Source organism: Schistocerca gregaria, chromosome 2 (genome assembly GCF_023897955.1).
Source record: "Schistocerca gregaria isolate iqSchGreg1 chromosome 2, iqSchGreg1.2, whole genome shotgun sequence".
In the NCBI taxonomy this organism is placed as follows: Eukaryota; Metazoa; Arthropoda; class Insecta; order Orthoptera; family Acrididae; genus Schistocerca; species Schistocerca gregaria.
The window spans coordinates 358,312,547-358,330,832 of NC_064921.1; the positions used below are offsets into that span (position 1 = coordinate 358,312,547).

General features: G+C 39.8%; 1 protein-coding gene across 1 annotated transcript in view; it reads right to left on the minus strand.

The window, feature by feature from the left end:
* Positions 1-18,286, minus strand: part of LOC126337063 (general transcription factor 3C polypeptide 1) — a 333,645-nt gene that overhangs the window by 87,197 nt on the left and 228,162 nt on the right. The window contains exons 24-25 of the mRNA XM_050001392.1: positions 10,387-10,498; positions 3,752-3,960 (exon numbers count right to left, since the gene is read on the minus strand). Coding sequence (XP_049857349.1) covers positions 3,752-3,960; positions 10,387-10,498 — 321 coding nt within the window. The remainder of the gene's footprint in view (positions 1-3,751; positions 3,961-10,386; positions 10,499-18,286) is intronic.

Here is an 18,286-nt window from a genome sequence, read left to right on the forward strand (position 1 = left end):
AACACCTACTATAGCTCCATCAAAATCAAATGAGCAAACTTATACAGTAATGTGACAGCAAATGGGACATCAATTTCATATGGATATCAAGACCACATGAAGTATGTAGCAGTGTAACCAGAGGAAGTAGTGATGTTGGATGCTGGGGTCTGGAGCAAAGTCGATGTTCTAACTCATCTAAGCCACTGTTCCAGAGGTCTATACTATGTCAAATTATCTATTTCAAAATTTGAAATATTGTATGAAACTATGTATTTTCCATATACAAACTGAAGATGGCAATCATCCCAAAATAAGCCCACTGTAATAAACAATACAATTGAACACAGCAGCAGTTTGGTCGCACAGCATAATGTACAGGGTGTCCGAAAAGACATTCCCTGATTACTTAAATTGAAAACTCAGGCTAGAAGTAAGATACATATATGAAACTTGTGTCGAATTGTTTACAACTATCAAAGTTTTATTTTCTGTTTTACATTCGCAGTACATAAGTAGTGGATGAGGTGCAGTGCCCAAGAAGCCATATTAAACAATTAGGAGAAGGCACAGGGTGTCCTGTGGTGCCATGAGACGCGATCACCAACCACAGTGCAGACACACTTCCAGACAACATTTGGAAGGAATCCACCTGATGTCAACAGCATTAAAGCCTGGTACGAGAAGATCAAGAATACAGGATCGGTTGCTGACCTTCCAAGGTCTGTTCGGCCAAGAACCTCAGCAGACAGGGTGAAAGTTGTAAGGCAGTCTTTTCTGTCAAGTCCGAAGAAATCGGTGCGCAGGGCCTCACGTTAATTACAGGTGCCAAAAAGCTCTCTCCATGACATTTTACACATACATTTATTGTTTCGTGCATACAAAGTGCAAATCGTACAGGCCTTGTTTCCCAATTACAGTACACGTTGATATGACTTTGCGATCGAAATACTGCCAACAGTCTAGCCTCCACGCTCTCCTGTCATAACCCCATTAGACTTCTTTTTATGGGGTTATGTCAAGAACGAGGTCTACCGAACACGTGTACCAGATCTTGAAACCCTGCGGCAACGGATAACCACAATCATTGAATCGATACCTCCAGTGATGTTGACTAATGTGTGGATGGAAATTGAATATCGCCTTGATGTGCTATGTGCCACCAAGGGTGCTCATTTGGAAGTTTACTGATGTGTGAAAAAAACTTTGATAGTTTGTAAACAATTAGACACCAGTTTTATATTTGTATCTTACTTATAGCCTCCGTTATCAATTTATGTAATCAGGGAAAGACTTTTCGGACACCCGGTATGATGTCGTTGTATGGCATATGTGATGCAGCAGGCCCAAATGAGTTCAAATTCTCTTATAATTTTGTTTTAAATATCACTTCAGCTCTGAAAAGCAAAGTAGAGTTTGGCATTCTGTCCCTATACGGTCCAATCGGGTCCGTCTGACCATGTCATCTGCTGCAAATAGCATCACTGGATGTGGTAGGGAGGAGCATGTGGTCAGCGAACCACTCTCCGGCCACTGTCAGGTTTCTTGACCTTTAAACCGCTACTACTCGGTCAAGTAGCTACTCAGCTGGCCTCACAGGGCTGAGAGCACCCTGTTCCCTTCTCACACCAAGGAAAAATTCCTAGCAGTACTGGGAATCAAACCCGGGTCCCCTGCATGGCAGTCTACTCTGCTGACTAGTCAGTTATGCAGACAGACATTGCAGCTCTTAAGGATGACTTACTAACAAAACTCCTAAGACTGTAATTGATACCACAGCAACTCGTCCTTGAATTGCTGAAGCTTTCTGACAAAGGTAAACGCCTGCAACATAAATTCAATACGAGAGAATGCACCATGAGCAATACCAGAGACGAATCATCAACAATTCAGTAAGTGCAATGGTCAAAGATGAAAGTGATGACTTGAAACTCATCAGAGATGGAGTACTAACTTCAATGTACAAGGATGGTGGAAGGAAGCAACCATGGCCATTTTAAGAACCTATGCCTGGAAACATTAGCTTAGAGTTCATTATGACAAGGTCATTACAAATGGAGCACAAGCTTGGATTTAATAAGGATGAGGACGGAAATCACACAGGGCTTTATCTAAGCCACTATTCCAGCATTCACCTTAAGTAATTCAGAGAATGGATGAGACAACTAAATCAAGATGACAAATTGGAGATTTATTTGAACCTTTTTCCTATGGAGGAGAGTACATGTTTCCATCACTGTGGCTTCTAGCTCACTGGAACTACATCAGCATCCATATTAAATGACTTGAGGGGAAATAATGGAACATGTATTTTTCCACGTAGGGCGTGATTCCATGATTATGAGTCTACAAAAGCAGCACTCAAGAAATAGATCAGTTAGCGGTTGGCAAAAGTTCTTGGCATATCACTGATAATTTATGGTGTCAAATCAATGTTACACAACATTTAGAAAGAATTTAATTCTCACTATTCCAAATTTAAACAAATAATTAAAACTCCAAATGTATTTTAATGCTGAGTATGTACCTCTCTATCCTGATGACTCCTCTGTGAATTGGTAAAGAGTACGATAGGCAACTACTTGTACTCTGAGGGTTTCCTCGACAATTCTTTATTGAACAAAATGAGAATTACACATGCAAAAGAATAGTGCTTTATCTACACACCCTATTTTCCATGTAATTTCCATTCCATTCTATGGCTTTCCTCCAGTGCAAAACAAGGTCGTGTATGCCCTGTTGGCACCAACCCTTGTCCTGGTAGCAAAGCCAATGCTTCATTGTGTGAATCACCTCCTCATTGTCCTCAAAATCTCTTCCAAAAATGGCATCATTTAATGGCACAAAAATGTGGAAGTCCAAGGCAGCTAGGTCAGAACTGTTAGGTGTGAGAGATGCGGATAGTCTACCTGACCGCTGCAAATTGTGGAGGTCCACCGAACCGCCTTCTGATGACTTCACCCTCTGTGCCCAGCGACTAACTGTACTTCTGTTGACATCAGATGCTCCATATACTTTGCACAAGCATTTGTGAATATTCGCCACAGTTTCTTTCTCTGTTGTAAGAAATTCAATGATGACATGTTGCTTATAACATACATCAGCTACAGACATCATTCTGAAACTATCCTGCAGCTACACTGTCGGTTGGAAGTGACGGAAACTTGGCATGCTGACTCAGGAGACTTCAGATGATACACATACAATGTTTTGCACTCGTAGCATTGTTTTCTGCTGAGAAAAAAAAAGGGGTGCATTACTTTCTGGGCACGAAATCCGATGGGCACTTATTACTGTCATCATACTGTGTAGGTCATTTACATAATGTGAAATCTTTGAACAGCAACTTAAAAACTAGCTTTAAATGATGCAACAAAATCGAAAAATTGGCAGTGGTGAATAATCTTTGAAAGATGTGTTTTAAAAGACAGAAATAAGTGCATTATGAGAGCTTTTGCAAGGTGTGTTGTAACGATACCTGAATACTTTTCTTTTTTTGCTTCTGCCTCTGTTCTGCAATTAATGATGGGCAATTGCAATTTGTGTATTGTGTTTCTGAGGCAGGGATTAATAACCACTACAACATTTGCCTAGATGAGTGTAGAAAATTGCCTAATACCCGTACTTAGACTGTATGGTGTACCAAACCAACATATGTTAATCTGGATTTGGCTCATCGTTCACATAAAAAAATTAGCATACAGCGCATTGAGCTATATGAGTACATTTTCAGCAGAACTTAACACCATTTAAATAATGTTGCAATACAAACCTGATAGAGAGCTGGAATGGAGAACATGACAATGGCAGGAAATTTCCTTTTCTCTGTGCCAAATGCATATAATTCTTCTTAAGAGATACTATTTGATCTTCACGGATCTTTTTCATTGCAGATCTGAGCAAATTATCTGGAAACTGTTGGTAAACTTTAAACAGCTGATATGCCCAAGAAGTCTTGTCTTGCACACAGCACAGGGAACTCTGTGGATTAGGAAATAAAATTATCATACAAGAAGTTTATTCCCTTAAAGCATCATTCACTAAGCATGTCAGTGACAACATGTATCATGAAGAGCAAACGGTTTATCACAAGCACACAGAGTGGCATTGTCTTTGTCCTCAGATATCACTTGTGATATACATGGTGCTTAAAAAATACTTTTCTAATCTTTGGCAAAAGGTCTCTTACAACACAATTTAAAAAAAAATCCCATGTGAAAATATATACAAAAATCATTCTTTTTGAATTATTGATAAAAGTTGATATTCATCAGCTGTGCAGGTATAACTTCACTTATCTGTGCACCCATTTGACTCACTGAACGCTAGATGGTGTTATGTTGCCAGGGAGACTTGTTTACATTCATCATTCATCTGTCTTCAAGTGCCCATTGTATACTTGTACTACAGGCAGTGAGTTAACTGAAAATGCTCTGTTCGAACAAGGCAGGATACTCATTCTGTGAGCAGGCGTGTAAGGCGACAAAAATGGTAATGGACACAACACCACGCAGCTTGTATTAGATGGTGTTTTCAGACTGAAGACAGCTGAGTCATCCAACCTTTGTTACTGTATATCATCTCTTTGCTGGGACATGATCCATGGCACCACAGATGACTGCCCGAGGAAAGCCACTTGTTGCTCATATGACTGATCAGGAAGAGCACATTCTACAAGCTTTTGAAGAAGAGCCAGCTATCAAGTTCAGCATGGAAGATACGCCATGGGCACCTCTTGTACCTGTATCTTCTTCAACTTGTGCAGGCTCTTATGCCTGATGACTGCCCACCACAGGAAACACTTTGCTGATTATTTGCTGCACAGATTGCCAATCTGTTGCTTGTCTCTTTGGTTTTGTTTAGAGATGAGGTCATGTGAAAGAGATGGAATAACAAATTTCCACAACCAATATGTATGGATCAATAGCAATACTCATGCTAGAGTACAGGCTAGACATCAGCATGTACGAGCCTGATCTGTAGGTGACTGTCTGTTAGGGTCATATGTTCTCCCAGCATATCTTGTAGGTCCTGTCTGCAGGGACTTCATTCTGAAGACTCTCTAATTGTTGCATAGGTAGAGAAGGACAGGTCTCATGCCCTGATGTACCTCTGTCCCCAATCTTCTGGATTATTATCTCTGGGGCATCTTAAACAATTGGTCTAGATAGCAGACCACTCATAAGCACACAATCTTCATCACGGTGTCATGGAAGCCTGTGAAACCATTCAAAATCATCAGGACATATTTGAAATAGTGCAACAGTCCATGATTTGACAACAGCATTTATTTTTAGAAGCAAAGAGGACATTCTGAGGATTTATTATGAGTTTACGTAATGAGCACAAATTACTTATACTGTAAACTATCATTATAACTTAAATACAAAGGACTTCCAGATGTATGTTTGTATGAATGTTTGGTTTAAGGAACCTGTACCCAAAGTTTGCAGAAGTATTTTTGGAACACTGTGTATAATGTAAAAGTTTTACTACACTATTTATGAAGTTACTCCGGACTGAAACATGCAAATAGTGATTTCTGCAGTGTTCATTAGTTTTGAGCCATAAGAATAGACAATAAATAAAGTGTCAAACAATAAATATGAGACCTGAAATTTCTAAAATACCATTAAACAATGCTAAGTCCAGGATGGAATAGCAGCAATATGAAAAGGATACATCGCTACTCACGAGATGCAGAGAGGCACAATGAAAAGATTGTTAAACACACACACACACACACACACACACACACACACACACACACACACACACAGCGTGAGCTAGTGTGAAAGTGTGTGTGTTTTTTACTGCAGAAGAAGGACCTTTCCTCTGAAAGCTTAAATGTTTAACAGTATTTTCACTGTGCCTGTCTGCAACTCAACACCTCTTCTATGTGGTGAGTAACAATCTATCTTTTTCAGATAATTGCTTGGATACTAAAGAACAATGATTGTAATATCTTAACAAAATATCAGCATAACCATATATTTGTTTACATGATGTAAGTATACAATATGTCCATTAATACATTTGTTATTGAAGTCCCAAGATGTTTTTGAAATGAGGATGGAAAAATGGTAATCTAATACTGGAAATGTTCATGCGTGTACATTTTTAACTGATACATAAAAATTTCCATTATATGCTACTGCTGCCACAGAAAATTTTTCATAAAATAGGGTACCGGTAAGTGGCATGACTGAGGAGTGGACAATCTTGTTCATATAAAAGGCAGAGAAAAAATTGATTCTTCATTTTTATATTTTCAGTGGTGTGTTTTTACATGGAAAGGATTACTGATCACTGCATGAATTGTGAACTGTGAAGCTTTTATCAAGAGAGTAGTTGATTTTATTTTGAATATATATATATTTCCATTTTTATTAATGCTCATGTCTCCATCCATACAGTATGGAGAAAAGCGATCTGATAATGTCAGTGCAGGGTAAAGGACATCAAACTGAGCAAAATTTTCCAGATGACCTTATGTCAGAAATGTACCATTGTGGAGCTACAGCCATAAAATGACAGCCAATCTGTGATAATCATGAACATGTTTGTGTGTGCCTAGCAGTTTTTTTTTTCATCTGACTTAGCTGCTGCTGTGTTATGCTGTTAGTGTTGTGCTCCACAGCACTTGCTATCACATGCTGAACTGTGCCACAGATAGATATACTAATAACCAGCTAACCAACATGCAATACTGCTTATAGAGCAGTAGGATGCAGTGCTATAGGTGCAAACATATGAAATACTGTACTGAACATTTCTCAAAGAGAAGACTACCAACAGTCACCAACATTAAGGCTGTGGACCATTGGCTAAGGGAAAAGGGCACATTTGCACCAGAAGAGGTCAATAAAGGATGGCAGCAAATAGTGGGGACTCTGGAATTTGATGAAGAGTTATTCCAGCAATCTGAAACAACTGCTTCACCCAGCATAAGAGCAACAGCTTATAACAGACCAAGGTGTAGCAATCCTACTTGTTCTTATATCGCTCCTGGCTTTAATATAATATTTTCTTTATTTAATGTTGTTTTGTTAATCTCACATTTAGTTTGTTATTACCTACTGAATTGTAAACATTATATTGTAAGTTATTTCATATAACAGATACTATGTACTGTGACTAAGTAACTAAAACAAACTTAAAGCTGTTTGACAGGTAGAACTCGTCTGTGAAAGCATACTGTACAAGTGTCGTGACTCTGTCAAAACATGCATGCAGAGTTGGTGCTGGTATCATCAACATAATGTCTAAATTATTGGAGACAACCCGATCACTGATAGGAAATTTGAGCCAATAAATGTGGAAAGGTCACAACTTAATTTCTACAGTGTTGTATTTATCATTAAAATCTTGTTAGTAAATCAAATTATAATAAAATGGCAGACATCGAAGAGCAGCCACACTACTAGCAAGGCAAAAGCCAAGTCAGTAACACTACAAGCTCATGATCTCTCTGTCACACATCAGCTTGTTTGGAAAATCAGAAAGAAAAATTGTTTACATTCTTCCCACACACAAAAGATCCAGTCCTAGACAGTAGAAGACTGTAAAAGAGCAAATCTCTTTTTGTCCTGGATATCAAGGCATTTTTCCTGCTTCATCCTGTTTACAGACAAGGCTGATTTTACTAGGGAACAGTATTTAATGTCTACAACCATCACCAGCTGGTGTATTAGAGTCCTGATTACATTCAAGAATGTGGTAAATGGGGAAGGTTTTCAGTGTATGCCTGGGCAGGAATTTTTGGTAGCAACTCGACTGGCCATTTCATTCCATCTCCAGATTAAGTGGACATAGTCATTGACATTTTTTGCAAGAGGAATTACCTATACTGTTCAAAGACATCCTTTTGCACATACACTGAAAGATATTGTTCCAAAGGATGATGCAGTGCTGCATACCAGCAACAGTTAATAAAATGTTTGTTCACAGGTAAGCTGAGCATGACAGTCCCAAGAGTGGTCTGCTGGAAATTTTGATATGGAATTTTATGAAAGACCACATATGCCAGACACCGGTCAATACACTTCAAGAGCTGGTCACATTAGTTTTTGAGGCAGCAACACCCACGTGCAACATGACAAGAATTTTTGAGATGGTGGGTCAATCATCTCTTGAATGTAGTGATGCCAGATAGCGATTTTGGAGCATTTTCTGAAAAATATGTGATGTCATAAAATAGTATTTATTTTATTTTTCACCATAGTCCTAGTTCACACTTCAACCTGATGATCTACTGTACTTCACTGTACTCAATTTGACATCATCTACCCTGTTATGACTTTATTATCAAGTTCTTTTTCTCAACCCTGTATAACAATACAACCTGCTTCAGCTGAAGCCAGGTCATGATGAAGGGCCTCAAGTGAATCTTGCAAAAACTGATGACAGAGATTTTGCTATGAAATCCCTACCAGATATAAATACCTCACAACCAACACTGAGGTGACAAAAGTCAAGGCATGTACACAGATGATGCTAGGATTATGTACATAAGGTACAAAAGGGCAGCACATTGCCAGATCTACCATTTGTACTCAGATGATTCATGTGAAAAGGTTTCTGACATGATTATGGCCACAAGATGTCAATTAACAAACTCTGAATGCGGAATGGTAGTTGGGCCTAGACGCATGGGACATTCCATTTTGGAAATTCTTAGAGAATTCAATACTCTGAGATCCACAATGTCACGAGTGTGCTGTAAATACCAAATTTTGGGCATTACCTCTCGCCACAGACAATGCAGTGGCCAATGGCCTTCAGTTAATGACCAAGAGCAGCGACATCTGTGTAGAGTTGTCAGCACTAACAGATAAGCAACACTGTGTGAACTAACTGCAGAAATCAGTGTGGGATGTATGATGTACATATCCATTAGGCAGCAAAATCCGGCATTAATGTTCAATGGCAGCCGACAACTGATGCTAACAGCACGACACTGGCTGCAGCAACTCTCCTGGGCTTATGATCATATCAGTTGGACCCTAGACAACTGGAATACCATGGAGAGGTCAGATGAGACCTGATTTCAGTTGGTAAGAGCTGATGATAGGGTTCGAGTGTGATGCAGATCCCATGAAGCCATGGACCCAAGTTGTCAACAAGGCATTGTGCAAGCTGATGGTGGCCCCATAGTAGTGTGGGCTGTATTTACATGGCATGGACTGGGTCCTGTGGTCAAACTGAACTGATCACTAACTGGAAATGGTTATGTCTGGCTACTTGGAGATGATTTGCAGCCATTCATGGACTTCATGTTCCCAAACAATGACGAAATTTTTATGGATGACAAAGTACAATGTCACCAGACCACAATTGTTCGCGACTGGTTTGAAGAACATTCTGGACAATTCGAGTCAATGATTTGGCCTCCCAGATTGCCCGACATGAGTTCTGTCCCACATTTACGGGACATAATCAAGAGGTCAGTTCACACACAAAATCCTATAACAGCAACACTTCCGGAATTAAGGGCAGCTATAAAGGCATCATGGCTCAATATTTCTACAGGGGACTTCCAAATATTGAGCAGCTGCACTATGCTGGGCAGAAGGAGGTCTGACACAAAATCAGGAGGTATCTCATGACTTTTGTCACCTCAGTGTAAATATAAACAGTTGGTGGACTTTCATTAGTAAAATAGATATCTTTCAGTGACCATTATGGAAAAAAAAACACCCAAGAAGCAAATAAAAAGAACATGTAAGTTGTGAATTTAGAAAAAAACTTGAAACAAGAAAGTTAAAAGAAATTTATTTAAAAAAAATTGCATCAAGAAATTACAGACTGAGGGAGATGGTACTGAAAGTATAGACCTGGAACAGAAAACCACAGGAAGTCAGACACTGACAGAGCGGTGCTGTAAAGAACAAGCTGTAAACAGGTAAATATGATCCTTAGGGAGTGCACTCAGAATGAAGTGGGCTAATGGATCACGAGAGCAAAGCAAAACTCTATGATCTGGCCCATACGGGCCAATCAGGACCAACCATCCTCCGTGTCATCCTATGTCAATAGCATCATTTGGAGTGGTACAGAGTGACATGGAGTCAGCACACTATTCTCCCAGCCATTGCTGGCATCCTAGACCTTGGTGCCACTACTTTCCACTCAAGTGGCTCCTTAATTAGCACCATGAAGCTGAGTGCACTCTGTTCCCATCCTACCGCCAAGAAAAAATTCTTGACAGTACCAGGAATTGAACCCAGGCACAAAAGGTAATAAAAGGAGCCAATGAAAAAATTTACCAGATAATGTATGCAAATGAAGTCTACATGAACTAAGACAGCCTTCAAGTGTTGTTATCATACACACTTTGCCAAGGCCAGTAATTACAGACAGTTATTACTTTGTTATACAATAAAAATATTAGAATGTATAACTCACATGAATGACAGATTGTATCACAGCTTTCTGAATATCCGTAATACATTTTACATCCTGGAAAAATCCTCGCTTTTTCAGCGACTTTGATGGGCGTATAATTTCATATTTCTTCCTGTAGGAGAGGGATACATGAATGAGATTTAAATTAATCAGTTAAATTCAAACAAAAGCAATAAATAGTTTACCATATTGTTGCAAAGAAATTAAACATTTACAAAAGACACACTATTATTATGTTTTAAGCAAGTATGTGTAGTGGCAATAGGAGGAAAGATAATCAGATATATAACATATATTATCTGATTAAATGTATCAGAACACCTGTCTCATAGTCCATTCCTCCTCAAGTAGTGTAACCAGAGGAATTAGTGATGTTGGATGCTGGGGTCTAGGGCAAAGTTGATGTTCTAACTCATCCCAGAGGTCTTCCTTCAGGCTTGGGCCAGTCAATTTCAGGAATGTTACAGCCCCCAAACCATTGCCTCACAGATGCTACTGTATGATAGGGTTCATAATCATGGTGATACCATCACTGTCTCTGAACTCATCCTCAACTGTATACTGTACACAATGCTGTAAACTGCTATGATGCATTTGGTGTTTTTTGAAGTGCAACGAGGGGACCACATCCAACATAGGAAATCACCCCCATTTCATAAAACCACCTCGTCCATGCTTCACTGTTGGTACTTCACATGATGGCAAGTAATGTTCTCTAGGTATCTGAGGCAATAGGAGGAAGGATAATCAAATATATGAAATATATTATCTGATTAAATGTGTCAGGACACCTGCCTCATAGTCCATTCCTCCTCAAGTAGCATAACCAGAGGAAGTAGTGATGTCAGATGCTGAGTATAGTGTGATTCATCATTCCGGACCACTCATTTCCAATCATCCACATCCAGTAGCATTGCTCTTTACACAACCTCCAGCATTATCCAGCAGCATTGTTCTTTACACCACCTCCAGCACCACTAAGCGTTGACAACAGAGATGTGTGCTGGCTTGTGAGAGCTGTCAGACCATTGTGCCCCATTATTTTTAACTCCCTATGCACAGTCATTATGCTAGCTGGATTCCTTGTAGAACTTTGCAAACTATATATGACTCCTGCCACTGACTTCACTTGATTTTATATAACCAACTTCCACAATGATCGATGGTCTCTTTCTGTCAGAACATGAGGTCTTCCTGGTATCACTTTAGCTGCGGTTGTTTCTCCATGTTTTCACTTCACAGTCACATCACCAACAGTCAACTCAGGCAGCTTGAGAAGTGTTGAAATGTCCCTGATGGATATTTTACTTGGGTGACATACAATGACTAGTCCACATTATAAGTCACTGAGCTCTCCTGATCAAACCATTCTGCTTCTGCTGTGTCCCTTCTGGCAACACAATACTTTCTGCCTCCTTTTATACTGATGGCTCTGCCTCTTGCGACACTTAGTGGTCAATTCTACATCACAAAAGGGTGTCCAGATACTTCTGATCAGATACTGCAAGCTGATACCTGGTATGACTAACTGTAAGTGAAAATGAAAAGATATTTAAAAACAATTAAAAGAATTGAACATTAGTTTTGAGGAATATGGAATGAACTTGAATTTGAAAATACTAAGCCAATGATTTTTGCAAGGACATCAAGAGAGATAAAGAGTGAAAATTTGTGATGAATTAATGGAACGAGTTGATAGCTACAGGCACCTAGGACATGAAATAACCAGTAACATGACATCTAATCAAGAAATCAAATGAAGACCAGTTATTCCAAAAGATATGTTTAAGTGGAGGTGGAGTATTTTGTATGGACTGTTTCCCAGCACTGTGCTAAAATGCAGACACTGCAACAGAAAAAGGATAAATGTTTAGACACTTCTGATAAATGGGTTTGGAAATGAAAGGAAAGAGTTAAATGGCCAGATCACTTGAGGAATGAAGTTGTGTTACACATGGTGAATAAGAAAGGACAAATACATGAAACAATTATGAGGAAAAGAAACTGGCGAGGACACTAGATGAGAATACACGAATGCAGTAGGAGTGGTGACGGGGAAGAGAACCAAAGGTAGGTGAAGATACCAACTGACTGACAACATAAAGATAAATGCACCATAAACAGTTACTAAAAGAATGGCAAAATACCAGGATGATCAGAGAATTGCGAATTTGCAGTGGAAGATCTGCCTTACGAGTAGCACACTGTCATTATCATTATCCTCATCATGAACCTCACTACAAGACATGTTTTTCACTACATGAAGAAAAATTTCACAGAAACTACAGGCCACCAAATTATTTTAGTAGAAGGAAAGATGGTCCATGCAGAAACATAGATTACAGATGGCCTAGGGAAGTCTGTATAGTTATGAAGAGAACAAAAACAAATCTCCTGTGCCTTCTTTTTCCAGTGTCCCACCACCTCCCAAAGTCCCACCGTCTGGCCACAGAGGATCATTTATCTTGTAACTCAGTACCATCCAGAACTGGAGCAACTTAATTACATTCTCCACCAGGGTTTCGACCACTTCTCGTCATGCCCTGAAATGAGAAACGTCCTGCCCACTACCCTTCCCACCCCTACCATAGTGGTATTCTGCCATCCATCGAACCTATGCAATATACTCATCCATCCCTACACAACCCCTGCTCCCAAATCCTTACTTCATGGTTCATATCCCTGTAACAGACCTAAATGCAAGATCTGTCCCAAACATCCTCCCACCACCACCACCACCTACTTCAGTCTGGTCATAAACATCACCTATTCCATAAAAGGCAGGACTACCTGTGAAACCAGCCATGTGATCTACAAGGTAAACTGCAACCACTGTCCTGCATTCTATGTAGGCAAGACAACCAACAAGCTGTCTGTCCACATAAACAGCCACCGACAAACTGTGGCCAAGGAACAAGTGGAGCACCCTGTTGCTGAGCATGCTTTCAAACGTGACATCCTTCATTTCAATGACTGCTTCACAGCCTGTGCCTTATGGATCCTTCCCATCACCACCAGCTTTTGTAAATTGCACAGGTGGGAACTTTCCCTGAAATACATCCTACATTCATGTAACCCTCCTGGCCCCAACCTTCATTAGTCACTGTCCTCACCCATCCAGCCCCTTCCCTGTTCCCATTTCAGCACTACACAGCCTTCACTCCATCATCACACCCTGTCATTTTTACTTCTCTCATTTTCTGGTAACGACCCCCCCCCCTTCTCTCCCCTGCCCTCCATCAAACCAGAGCAGCACTTCACTGTCCACCACCCCTACCCTATTATCCCTTCCCCTCCCTATCCCAGCCCCAATCTCCTCCTTGCCCCTACCTGGTCGCCATGCCGATCATGCACTGGTGCTGCTGCCCACAGTGTGGATTCAGTTGCCTGAGACTACAGTCGTGTGTATTTTTTTTTGTGTGTGAGTTGTGTTTGTGTTGGTGTATGTGTGTGTGTGTGGGGGGGGGGGGGGAGAAGGTTAATTTTTTTATGAAGGCCTTACTGGCCAAAAGCTTTATTTGTGACAGTCTTTTTGTTGTGTCTATCTGCAACTCTGCATCTCTGCTATATGGTGAGTAGCAACTTTCCTTTTCAGAATACTGTTATGAAGAGAATTATCAGACGCACAATGATAGACACACTCAGATTGCTGGATTGGGAAAGAAATGAATAATGCATGCCAGCCCAACTTTCATAGTTAAACTAAATGAAGTTTTGGATTCAACTCAGTCCAAACCTGTAATTGCACATGCCAATAATAATATTCAGTATGATATGGATTATGAGATAAGAGATGACTTGATGTGAGAATGGGAAGAGATTACTGAAGATGTGTTGATACCTATTCCTGACATTAATGTTTGCGGTACTAATAGACTAACAGACTTCTGGACAGTAGTAGCCAGGCCTGCATACTGTCGAACAAATTGTATCTGTAGCTAAGTGAGGTTGCACAAATCCCAACTTTTCCTGTGAGTAATGTGATGTGGGAAATAGAAGCAATTTTATTGAGAAACATATATTACTAAAGTTTTACACTGATAGCAAATAATATGAACAACATTTCCTGGTTGCTCAATCATTATCTGTTGGGTGTACTTTATGGAGAAACTGGATGATGAATAAATGTAAGGTGGACTTTCGTGCAAGCAAGTTATATTTTCAGAAGTGTAATGAAGAAAGAGAAGTTGTATTTTGGGGATGTGTTAATAAGGAAGAGCTGAGCATTATGTCCATGAATTTATGATGTATTATTATTGTAGATAAAGAGGGAGCTATGGCTCAGAAAAATGCTGAGTTAATTTTGTTGACATGTAACTCTTTTTTTTTCTTTTTTTCATTGCCGAATATTCATTCTTTTATAGCAATATTGGTACCAGCATAACTTTATAAAATTTAAGATAGGTGCCTGTATGCCCGCATGTTATCACTCTACTGGTCAAAATCGGAGCCAACGTCTTGCTGGATCAATAACATCCCCATTATCCATGTTCTGATTCAGACGTAGTGCATCTTCATTGGACCAAACAGATGGAAGTCAGAAGGTGTGAGATCTGGGCTGTAGAGTGGATGAGGAAGAACAGTATTAAATAGTGAAAACTTTCAGATGTCCTACAAAATTATATTTACTAGGGGCATTCAGTAAGTTATGCAAAACAAATCTCTGTTCAATGTGATAGCCTTACATCATCTTGCTGAGGGAGCCTGTATGCTAGCATGTAATCACTCTGCTGGTCAATGTCAGAGAAAAGGCCTTTCTGGATCAATAACCTCCCCATTATTCATATGGAATGCAACCTCATAGGGACAAACAGATGGAAGTCAAGATGTGTGAGATCTGGGTTGTAGGGTGGATGAGAAAGAACTGTTCAATGAAGTATTGTGAGCTCCTCTCAGATGTACAGATTTGTGTGAAGCCTTGTATTGTCATGGAGGAGTATTTCATTTGCATTTGGGTAAAGGTGGTCGGGAACCACTTCATGGATTACCATTTTGTCTCCGTTTCGAAGAAATGAACTCTTTTCATCTCCTGTGATGACATTCAACAAAATGTTGTCATGATCAGCCTGGTATTGTGTAGGCAATGGTCTTTTGTTAACCAGCGAGGAATCCGATAGGCATATACCTTTGAGTACCCAAACTGGTGGATGACTGTGTCAGCACTACCAACAGAGACATCCAGTTGAGCAGCAAAGTATGTGATTATGATGTGTTGATCACCTTGAATGAGAGTGTTTGCACATTCCAACATTGAAGGAATCACATCTGTTTGCTGCCAACAAACATGTGCGAGATCGGACAGATTTATGTGACTTTGTTGTGATGATGACAGATACCTCAACCAATGTCTCACCATATTTTGTTCACTCCCAGGCCTCTGCAAACATTCTACAAGCACCTATGAATATCTGTGAGGCTCTGGTTTTCTGCCAAAAGAAACTCAATGACAGCTCTCTGCTTAGAATGTACTTCCATTATAGCCAGTATTTTGAAGGCTATGTATAGGGCCACAACCTGTCAGAACTTCATGAAACTATAGGGACTGAAGTGAGGATATTCCAAGGCGTCCCACAAAAAATTCTGCATTTTTTCAACTGAAATTGGCTGAGGAAAAAGAAAAGTGTTGCATTACTTACTGAATGCCTCTCATATTTGGTCAAAAGCTGGTTTGTGATCAAATAAATAATAATTTCGGAGAATTTCAGGAAGTTTCCTATTTAATATCAAGTTTTTTTCCTTACTTGATTTTGGAGTGATCTTCTAATGATACTGTTTACTTAGCTGAACTTCTCAATTTTATATTTATGATCTAGCTCTCCTCCATACATTACATGACCCTCAAAAATTTAAATCTACCTACTTGTTCTATGAACATGTTTTCTTTTACCATTTGTGTTCTTACAAGATTTTTCCCACGAAAGCCATGGTCTAAGATGTGATAACATATATATGCTCATTACAGTAATGGTTGGCTGAACTCCCTTGTGTCACAAATCACTGTCAGATTTCAATCAATAATAATTATGACACCAATAATATCGGGACAATGGTTGAGCCCACAACAGATAGGTCATGTAAGCATGTGTTTGGAGCACAGTATTTGTTTTGCCTGTGATGTCATCATACCAATGTGGTTATGTGCACATGCCTGTTATGAATTTGCTTTGTATTTAATCAAGGAACTTCAGCAGATGGTATATCTTTGAGGCAGCAGTCTGGACATGGAAATGTTGGGAGAATTTAGACTGCAGTGGTGGCAGTCTCTGATGGTTTTTTTGGACCCTGATGAGGTTGTGTCAGATGTGTGTCATTCAACTGTCATGGCACAAGATGATTAAAAGGCTAAACGAGATCTCTATCAACTTGACCACTAGTAATGGTCATTAGAATCAATGCAATGTATGGAAGTATGTGTGAGTACAGGCTAAAGAGTCAGTACAATAGTAGGTCCATGGATGTGATGACTAGGCTGGCTGGGTCAAGTGCAGTGCCCATGCTGCATCCTGGATGGACTAGGGTCATCTATAGTTATGGCTTGAGAGGAAACCCTGAAGTGCACCAGTGCTTCCCTATATCCTCAGAAGGTGCTGTCATCATCATTTTATTCATTTGGACTGTGAAATTTCAAACCAACTGCTCTGCTTCTGAGTTTGGTACAGGATGGAAAGGGACAGTGGTTGGACGTGTTGCACCTTTTCTTTGGCAAAATGAATGGAACTGTGGCCAATTGTTAGACACTATGGTTTGTAGCATTCATTCTATGGTGAAGATTGTCATAAGAGACTGAATTGTAGATTCTAGTACCACTGATAATATTTGGGCAACATATCGGAAATTAAGAGTGGTTGCCTACAACAGGTTATTGTGTAGCAGCCTTGAACAGGCCTACAAAATCAGTGTACATGTGGCCAAATGGCTGATCAGGGATAGGCCATGGAGAGATACGTAATACCAGATCTGTTTCATTTTGCGCACATGTTTGGAGGGTCCAGACTGCGCGTTCCATGTGCACTTTAATGTTTGGCCAATATAAATAATGCTATGACAAGACGTTCATGTTTGACATCGTCAAGTGTACTTTGTGTACAGAGGCCAGAGTACAGTCAAGTTTCACATCTCAGAACTTGATCTCTTCTGTGACCAGCAGGATTATCCCTGATTGCTGTTGAGTCTATTGCTCACCAAAAAATGAGTCTTCACTGCCTGTTCCACCATTTTGGGCAGCTGCTCCAGCCAATGAAAATACACATAACATAATACTTTGTGGAGTGTCAGATCTTTATTTGCATGTCTAGTCACCTCCTGGATCATCATCGAGAATTTGTCCAGCCTGCCTTTTTAATGTTTTCATCAAGCCAGAAATATTATCAGGACCCACTGGACAACACAACAGGGAGTTTCTAGTAGACACAACAGGGGGTCAGTGTTGGTGTGTCGAGAGGTGTGCCAGTAGTTGATCTCATTATCATAACTGCAGAAAAACTGCGTCCACCACTGTAATCATTATGCTGTTTTACTTGGCAGGTACACTTGTGAGCCAAAAAGAAAATTCTTTGGCTTGTGGTATATGACCAGGGCAAAAATCCCTCTATATAAGAATAAATGGAAGGTTTTGAGGTCGTAAATAATAACCAGTGCCTAGTAGGGCTGCAGTGAACCTGGATTGCTGTATGTGTTTTAATATGCATGCTACTGGTTGTTCCATGCTAGCAGGGATATTACAAGACAAAACAACACTTTTATATAAGTTGCACATGTTTCTGGGAGGTAACTGGTATTTGGTGATAAATAAGAGTTTTTGCAACCAATATCACGTGTTGAAGTACTTTTATTTCATCAATGACCATTTTCGACTTCTGGAAATAATATTCCAGTGCATGAATTGCACAACCACAATGAG